The following is an 8,934-nucleotide window of genomic DNA, read 5'->3' as shown; positions in this document are numbered from 1 at the left end:
AAAGTGAAGAATACTATGTTGATTTAAAAATCAGGCTGTTTTCTACTTCTGAAGTTAACTGCAAGACGCCGGTACATTTTCTACTTGCTGTACAAATGCAGTAGCTTCTGATCTCTCAGCTTGTCGACCCGGCAGGTTTGGCACAATCTGGCTTGGATCAATCAGCCCTGGATTATGTTTCATTTCTGAAGCAGTAGCTTATGTGATGTGCTGAGGTGGAAACTGCCCACGTCAAAACATGACACTTAGAAAAAAAGGTATATTAAGAAAACAGAGATAAGGGCTGGTTTTATTTTAAAATAAAAGATATATAAATACATATTTCTCCAATTGACAGTACAGAGTAAACACTTTTCCATTGAGAAAAATTCACCTGGGAACTTGGTTGTTCCATTTATACTATTCCGTCACACAATTCTTTATCCTTCACCACCAACCAATTCTTCTTAAACGTTTCTGGTTTAGAAGTTCTCATTTTCATACTTGTTTATTTAAAAAGTTTGCCCAGTGTCTGTTCCTTTTAGAACATGATTATCTAGGTAAACTAGGATAGAGGGAAAGGAGCAACAATGCTTGTGAAATATATACTTGACAAAACACACAGGAAAAGAGACACAGATCCAAGTAACAATCAGTCTTTCTTGCAAGTACACAATGGTCACATTTTCGGCTGAACGATTTCAAAAGACGCTCAAAACAAGGGCACGCTTATGCTGAGGGCCCGATTGGTTCTCACTGCTGGAAGAACGAACTGACGTTGTCACAGAATTCACGTGTTTCAATGGGCCATGCTGGAGGTGGTGCTCAACAGTTAGAAAGAGCAGCAATAAGTGGGAATGAATCGCCAAGAGAGTAAATGTTAGGAGTGATGTGGAAATTCTGTACAAAACTGCATTATGTCTTGCTTTTGGAGTGTACCACACATGTACAGTGCATCGCGGTGGGAATTATTACTGGTATGCACAAACATTTGGTGGAATGCAGTGCAAAAACAGCCACCACATTTAAATAAATCATTTCTTAGCCATCTCTCTGTAAAAGGTGAAACTGAAAAAGAAAAGCCCTAAATCAATGATTCATTGGATTGCTCAACAGTTTCTTGAAAAGCTTTTGAGGTTCAAATCTATTTCTTGCATTTAAAAGAAAGGAATACTGCTAAATTCAACACTGGGGCATTTCAGTGAACTTGCGTGATTTCAGCGCCCTCATCTACATCGTTACATGTATACTAAACTAGCAAACACCGCTGCAAAACCCAAAGTTTGGAACACACTTGGCTAATCAGGATGCCTTGTGAAGCATAAGGCCCACCCTTATAGTGATGCATTCCATTAGAGCGGATCAAATTCTGAGATGCAGCTTCAAACAGAATTATTCCTGAATGCCACGTGACGCAACAAGTGCCCAAAGAAAGCTCGCTTCAAAGGGATGACTGCACAATCTTTGCTCCCAGCAAGGATCGCGTGCTCACCCAGGGTGCAGCTTCACATTAGAATCTTAGGATTGTGGATTCACCCCTTAGAAATCAATTTGTTGAAAAGAGCAGAGCCTCTTGATAGCAAATGAAAAAAAGAATCTCTAAAAATGAGGAGAAATGTAGTTTTAGTGGGAGATTTAATGCTTGCCAGAAAAAAAAAAATTCCAGTCTTGTAACCAGCCCAATCTGCTTCAATCAAACCCGTCAATGGAAAGGGTTATAAAACATTAACCTTCCTGCTCAGGTTTTCGTAAAGCGTTCAACAGGAAGGTCTTCAATTCAGACGGACAGTAACCGAGCTGTAGAGTAAGTGGTGTGGGCAGAGAGAGGACAATTAACACACACACACAGTTAGGGCGTATCAATCAAACTCCGACAAGTTACATCGTCTTCGGAATTCCTGCCCACGTTCATGGATCCATTTATTTGACACTGAAAAACAGCCAATTGGACACAAGTGTGAGTAAAAGTATTGCCGATTCCCACTATCCCAACAGACCAGACCCACCCTCATGGGGCAAACCACCCTTGTCCATCCCACCATGGTAAGGCCTATTTAAGATGTAGAAACAAGGGGCAATATCATGTGCATGCAACTCTAAAACATCCTTTACAACTAAAGTGTGAGGCCCAATAATTCATGCAGTGAGGCCCTTTTAAAAAAAAAAATAAAGCAGGAAATTCAAAACCCAAAATGCAAATTTTGTTAAACGTATTCAATGAGGGTTCACCTATCTTTTCCTGAAACATTTATTGAGCCACAAGACACAGGCAAGACCAGAATTTACTTTCCATCCCCAGGCAATGGAATGTCTTGCTATCTAGGTGTAGAGACCAATATCATGTTTCTGTTGCCTGACGTTCATTCATAAGAGGTGCAATAAAAAAACAACCCGACGTGTAAACAAAAATTCCAGTATACATTTTTATAATAGTAATTATATTAATGTCACAAGTAGGCTTACATTAACACATTTTCACACGCACACTGTACAATGCATTCTAAAGGTTTCAGCACTCAACATGCATTTTAAAAGATGTTCATTCCAGGCGCATAGTAGCCCTCGACAGAGTTGCGACTATGTTTGCCTATGGTTCACAAGGTTGGACTTTCCCATCTTCCCGGCGGTTGACAGCACATTGACCTGGATTCTGGGGTTTTGGAGGGAGGTGGGGGGAGCAATCGATATTTGCAGACAGCACAGAAACAGGGAGTGTGACCGACTGTGATGAGAGCTGTCAGCAACTCGAAGAAGCCACATACAGGTTAGTAGGTTGGGTGGATGAATGGAAAGCAGCTAAAATTGAGTGCAGATAAATGCAAGGAAAAGCAAGGAAATGTCGAACCATAAAAGAACGGGGGAACCACTGGAAGAAAGGTGCAATGCGCAGTTATTCAGACAGGCAATACCTATAAGTGGGAGGGTAAGTTGCTAAAATTGCTTCATCAAAAAAACATCTGCAGTTCTTTCATTTATATATGGTGAATGGAGAATAAAGGTTACTGCTCAGGCCACAGTTAAAATACTGCTTCCAGTTTTGGATGCCATAGTTACATTTTTTTAAAAAAAAAGTGTACCTTCGCACACCAAGTTTTCCCTTTGGGTAATAGTGGGGGAAGTCGTGGAAGGATTTCCGTGCTGATTATCAGCCCACATTACGAGTGCTCCTTCCATGGCAATCAAGGGCAGCACGGTAGCATTGTGGATAGCACAATTGCTTCACAGCTCCAGGGTCCCATGTCGGATTCCGGCTTGGGTCACTGTCTGTGTGGAGTATGCACATCCTCCCAGTGTGTACGTGGGTTTCCTCCGGGTGCTCCGGTTTCCTCCCACAGTCCAAAGATGTGCAGGTTAGGTGGATTGGCCATGATAAATTGCCCTTAGTGTCCAAAATTACCCTTAGTGTTGGGTGGGGTTACTGGGTTATGGGGATAAGGTGGCGGTGTTGACCTTGGGTAGGGTGCTCTTTCCAAGAGCCGGTGCAGACTCGATGGGCCGAATGGCCTCCTTCTGCACTGTAAATTCTATGATATCTAAGTCCTGGTACTGGACTTGAACCGGCTCCAGCGGTAGGGAAGCTGCCCACCGTGCCACAAGGGCTCCTATACTTTAGCAAAGATATAAAATCAAATAATAGAATAGTTGTAGTGTAGAAGCTGACCATTCGGCCTGTTGTGTTCATGCTAGCTCTCCACAAGAACTCAGCTTGCCTCACTCCCCCTGCCTTTCCCCCCTAGCCCTTAATTAAGTTAGCAGAACAGACTGGAGAAACTGGGACTTATTTTCAGTGGGACAGAAAAAGTATAGTGGATACCTGTTCACAATTAAAAGAGGCTTTGAAATAGCCAATTAGGATTTTAAAAAATTTAGAGTACCCAATTATTTTTTTCCAATTAAGCGGCAATTTAGCGCGGCCAATCCACCTACCCTGCACACCTTTGGGTTGTGGGGGTGAAACCCGCGCAGACATGGGGAGAATGTGCAAACTCCACACAGACAGTGACCCAGAGCCGGGATTGAACCCGGGTCCTCAGCGCCGTGAGGCAGCAGTGCTAACCACTGCACCACCGTGCCCCCTCCAACTGGGATTTTAAAAAACATTCTACAGATTACGGAATGAGTGAACAAGTGAGAGTTTAAAATAATCAAGGTGTAAATGGGGGAGATTAGGAGAATCTTATGCAGAGGGCTGTTAGAACAAGGGTGCACCCTGTCAGAAACTGGTGGAACCAAGTTGTAGTGTAGCTCTTTCACGGACTGTGGCTGAATATTTGAAAAATAAAAATTTAAGAGAGCACGGGAAGGGAAGGGTAATGGGGACAAAGGTTTAGCTCCTCCAACCATCCAGCACAGGCACAATGGGCCAAATGGCCTCTTTACTGTGCAATTAAATGAAAAACATGGGGGTGCCGTTAGGGAAGGAGTTACCCCAGAAAGGATCATTCTGAAAATATATTTTTATCAGCGCAGGGAGTGGGAAGAATGGAATTCAAGAGAGTCCGGTTAATACCAACTGGCCATTTTTACAGTTCCCAATGTACTAGATAGAGATGATTATAGGGCCAAAATGGACCAGCCATAATGGTTCCAATGACTCAGTTTTTGTGTCGCAGGAAATGTCGGAAGCATTGAGCTGACCTGATTGCCATTGTCCTATATACCAACAACCAATAGAACTGCATTAATACAAAAATGTGCCCAGGGTGTAGAGTGTGATGACTGAAACAAGGAGGGCCGGGGAAATTGTAGGCACTCATCTCCAGCATTCATGTAAGCTGCCGCCTCAGACTCAACCCCATTACTTCTACCTCCCGTTTTATTTCTCTGAACCAGATTTCCTCCCCTTTTTGTCACCGTCAGCTCATTCAAAAACTCTTGTTGCCCATATCCTGATGCACTCGCTCATCATCCCTGTCCTAACTGACCAATGTTGAGCTGCGTCAAATTGTTTAAATTTTCCCCAAAGCCCTGCCTCTCCCTAGCTTAGTAATTGCTGCCAGCCCTACCACACCCTGGCCCCCCCCCCCCCCCCCCCCCCCAACTCCAACGTGAACTTGTTCCTCCTGAACCGCCCCTTTCCCTTTGCCCCATGCTCTGGAATTTCTGTACTCAACCACTTTAACTTTTCACCTTTTGTTTGGCTCAGTGTCCTGTTTTTGTACTACACCTCTGTGAGGTATTTTTTCTACATTAAAAGCACAACGTAAATGCAAGTCTTTGTGTGGTTCCAGAGGAAAAAGATTGGCTGGGTTACGTGGCCTTAGGCGAAATGGTTGGCAGCAGTGCTGTGCCACGTGCTTGAAAGGAAATGGCTGTGGTGTACTGTCTGAGCAGTGTTTCATCGCCCCCTGCTGAGCTCCGGCTATTGTTTGTAAGAGCACAGTACAGCTGGGAATTAATCAGGAGGGGATGGTAACTCTTGGATAATTATGCAGCGTAATTTATGTGGCTTACACACATCCATAGCTCCTCCAAAACTGATGTGAAGAATTTCGGTACTCACCCCATTTGTTTCCAACTAATACTGGACAAGCTGCATGCCGGGTGCTGTAGTCACCTTCTCCACTGGGAAAAAGATTGTACCAAAAGACTGCTGTGCCCTGCAAGAGAAGCACCCAAAAATGTCTCAACATTAAAAGCAAATTAACTGATTAACGTATACTGTGAGCACAACAATGCCAACAGCTTTTGCTGAATACCCCTGGGAAGAATAGCTGACGAGTTCTTCAAATTATCTTGACATCAACCGGGACCTTGGATTCATGTCTCACTACATTTCACCCCCCACCATCTGGCCTGGGAGTGCAAAATCCCACCAACTGTCCTGGCTTGAGACAATTCACACCTCTTTAATCTGTGATTATCCCTCTCTCCAGTCGCACTGTCTGGACCTGTAAATACTTAATTACCTGCAAAGACTCGCAATCAAAGCATCATCTTGTATCGTTGACTTTGCCTATATATGTGTTTGTGGAACCCACCTTCAAACTCACCTGGTGAAGGAGTTGCGCTCCGAAAGCTAGTGATTCCAAATAACCCTGTTGGACATTAACCTGTGTTGTGAGACTTCTTACTGTGCCCACCCCAGTCCACCGCCGGCATCTCCACATCTCGAAATCAGGATAGTATTAGCCCTACCTGGACTTCACACTTGTACATTTTTGACAGAAATTGCATCCATTTTTATGCCAAGTTTGCACATTAAGCAGATTGGTCCAAATTTGGGTTCTTTTTTTCCCAATCACCACAGCTCAAATATCTGTGGCCATTGGCACGTTCTCTTACATCATGAAGCAGGAATGACTAAGCTGGGACATCTCCGCCGCAAACAAACAGCATCGATTGTATCAGGGCGCTCACTTGCGGGCGCACTGGCGGAGGTTTGAGCGAATGGCCAAACCCAACCTGTGTCTGTTGCAGTGGATCAAATGTATTTTACAAGACCCCATGTTGGCATTCAGAGAACAGAGAGTTTCCCGGCGTCTTTCTCAACAAACGTCACCAAACAACGGCATGAACTAACCATTCCATTGCCGCCTGCAACATGCCACCCATTATTGCTACTAGTTTGTTAAAAATCGCCGCACTGCAGCTTGTTTTTTTCTGGACAAATTCCTTTGATAGGTCTGAGATGGTTGAAACCTCGAAATAAACACAAGCATTTATTTTCTATTTATGTTTGAATATCCACCACACACTTGAATCGAAACCAAAAACCCCAAAATGGCAGCACTGACATTGAATGTGCTAATTAAAAGTCAGCCAAATACCGTGTTGCAAGAAGAGTTATTCACTCAAAGCTTCTTTGAATGTTTCTCAGTCTCTCTCCGGATCATACAAACATATGAATTAGAAGTAGCCAGGATGTGGAGATACCGGTGTTGGACTGGTCTTACAACACCAGGTTAAAGTCCAACAGGTTTGTTTCAAATCACTAGCTTTCGGAGCACGGCTCCTTCCTGAGGAGCTTCATCTGAGGAAGAAGCAGCGCTCCGAAAACTAGTGTGTGAAACAAACCTGTTGGACTTTAACCTGGTGTTGTAAGACTTCTTATTGAATTAGAAGTAGGCCACTCAGCCCCTCGAGCCTGTTCTGCCGTTCAGTAAGATCGTGGCTGATCCGTTTGTGTTTTGAATTCCACATCACCATCCACTCCCGATAACCTTTGATTCCCTTGCTGATAAGAATCTAGCTACTCTTGCCGTAAAAATATCCAGTGGCCCTGCTTCCACCGCCTTGTGAGGCAGAATTCCAAAGTCGCACAACTCTCAGAGAAAATAGTTCTCCTCATCTCCGTCCATTAGGGAGACCCTTAATTTTAAAACAGTTGCCCCCTAGTTCTGGACTGATCCACATCCACCTTATCGAGACTGTCAATCAAGTCATCCCGCACTCTCCTAAACTCAAGTGGAAACATGTCTGTCCAAAATTTCCTCATGAGACAACTAACTCATTCCAGGTATCACTTCCTCTGATGTTGCCCCTTACGTAGGAAATAATTCTGCATTTATATAGCATTTTCCACATCCTCAGGACATCCCAAAGCCAATAAATTACTTTCCCAGCGTGGCCACTATTGTAAAGTAGGCGAATACAACAAATAAATGTGATGGGTCTGGTCCTGAACTCCAATTTTGGTTAAGATTCCGGACGAGAACCCAACTATTTGCATTCGGTAAAACTGAGAAAATTTTGGTGCACCACAGGAGTGATAACACTGACCAGCCGACAGCTTTTATATTAAAACAAGCTTTACCAGTGCCACCAGAATTGTAGTCCACGCTCTTTCACTCTGACAGCTTTCCTCTCTGAGCTTACCTTGGTTGCACCAGTTCTTAATGTTTATGAAATTAGCTCTCCTACCAGTATTATTGCTACATAACGCAGCATCAGATATTAATTAGAGGGTCAAAAGACCCTTTGTTTTCGAAAGGCTCTTTCAGAAATCTACCTTGTGGAACCTGCTGATTGACGAGGGCTTCCTTTCATCCTACAAAGCCCAAATTCCACTTGTCTCATTTGGATAACATGGAGTTAAACATACAACACAGGGCAGAGGCAGAGAACAAGAAAGACCTCAAACAGTGCAAGAGCACTAAGTGCAAGGAAGAGGAACAGTGTCCGAGTGAGTGAGCACACACTCAGGGGAGCGCGTGCGGTGGCACTGGACTGTGGAAGGACAAGTAGAAATCAATACTAATACCTTCTGTGGCCACACCGCTGCTCCTACTTCAGGGAAAACCGTGGCTCCTCCGGCTGCTACATCACTCATCTAGCAGAATAAAATCAAAGTGCATAATGACTATGGAAAATATCTCCTGAGCTGCACAAATTCAATGAAGGATATTTAACAGATCGTACAATTAGTGTCAGGCCACAAATAAAATTGAGTAAACTGTCATAAAAGCTATCTTCTTCTCCGATGTCTAATGATTGTTGTAAAGCATCAGGATGAATTAATGTGTCCCATATCAAATAGCAGAATAGCTACAGAATGAGGACTGAAATGTATCTGTCTGCTCTGCCACCCCGCTCCCCCTTGCCCAAAGCACTAACCCTCTTCATTAAAAACAGTACACGACCATGACTCCTCAAGATCAATGCCAATCTTGTGCATCTACCGTGTTACCTACTTACTCCGCATCCCCCCCCCCCCCCCCCCCCCTCCCCCACCCCCTCCCCCTCCTTTAACACAATGCTCTGTGCTTGATTCTGCATCTGATGACAGGGCTTCTAACATCCCATCAGCACTTGGTTTCAAACGCTGCTCAAAATGAGCTCGAGTTGCCAGACACTGGAATTGAATTACCCGAATTCACAGTAAATTTTGCCTGGGGGGTCGAGACAAGTTTACTGCTTAGAATTTGAAAGGACCTTGCCAAAATATGTCTGAGTCCAATATGTTACAGGTTACTGTGTACACAAGTGCACATTCTCGCTGCCTTAAGGTCATTA

General features: G+C 43.9%; 1 protein-coding gene across 3 annotated transcripts in view; it reads right to left on the bottom strand.

Moving 5' to 3' along the window:
- Positions 1–258: 258 nt before the first annotated feature.
- LOC119956037 (prolyl 4-hydroxylase subunit alpha-1-like) overlaps positions 259–8,934 on the bottom strand; it is a 94,784-nt gene continuing 86,108 nt past the window's right edge. For all 3 annotated transcript variants that reach the window (XM_038782795.1, XM_038782793.1, XM_038782794.1), the window contains exons 13-15: positions 8,183–8,251; positions 5,483–5,579; positions 259–1,909 (exon numbers count right to left, since the gene is read on the bottom strand). In XM_038782795.1, the coding sequence (XP_038638723.1) occupies positions 1,839–1,909; positions 5,483–5,579; positions 8,183–8,251 (237 nt within the window). In that variant the 3' untranslated portion in view covers positions 259–1,838. The remainder of the gene's footprint in view (positions 1,910–5,482; positions 5,580–8,182; positions 8,252–8,934) is intronic.

Source organism: Scyliorhinus canicula, chromosome 22 (assembly GCF_902713615.1).
Source record: "Scyliorhinus canicula chromosome 22, sScyCan1.1, whole genome shotgun sequence".
Lineage (NCBI taxonomy): Eukaryota > Metazoa > Chordata > Chondrichthyes > Carcharhiniformes > Scyliorhinidae > Scyliorhinus > Scyliorhinus canicula.
The sequence above is the reverse complement of the archived record's forward strand: the minus strand, read 5'-3'. Positions and strand labels throughout refer to the sequence as shown.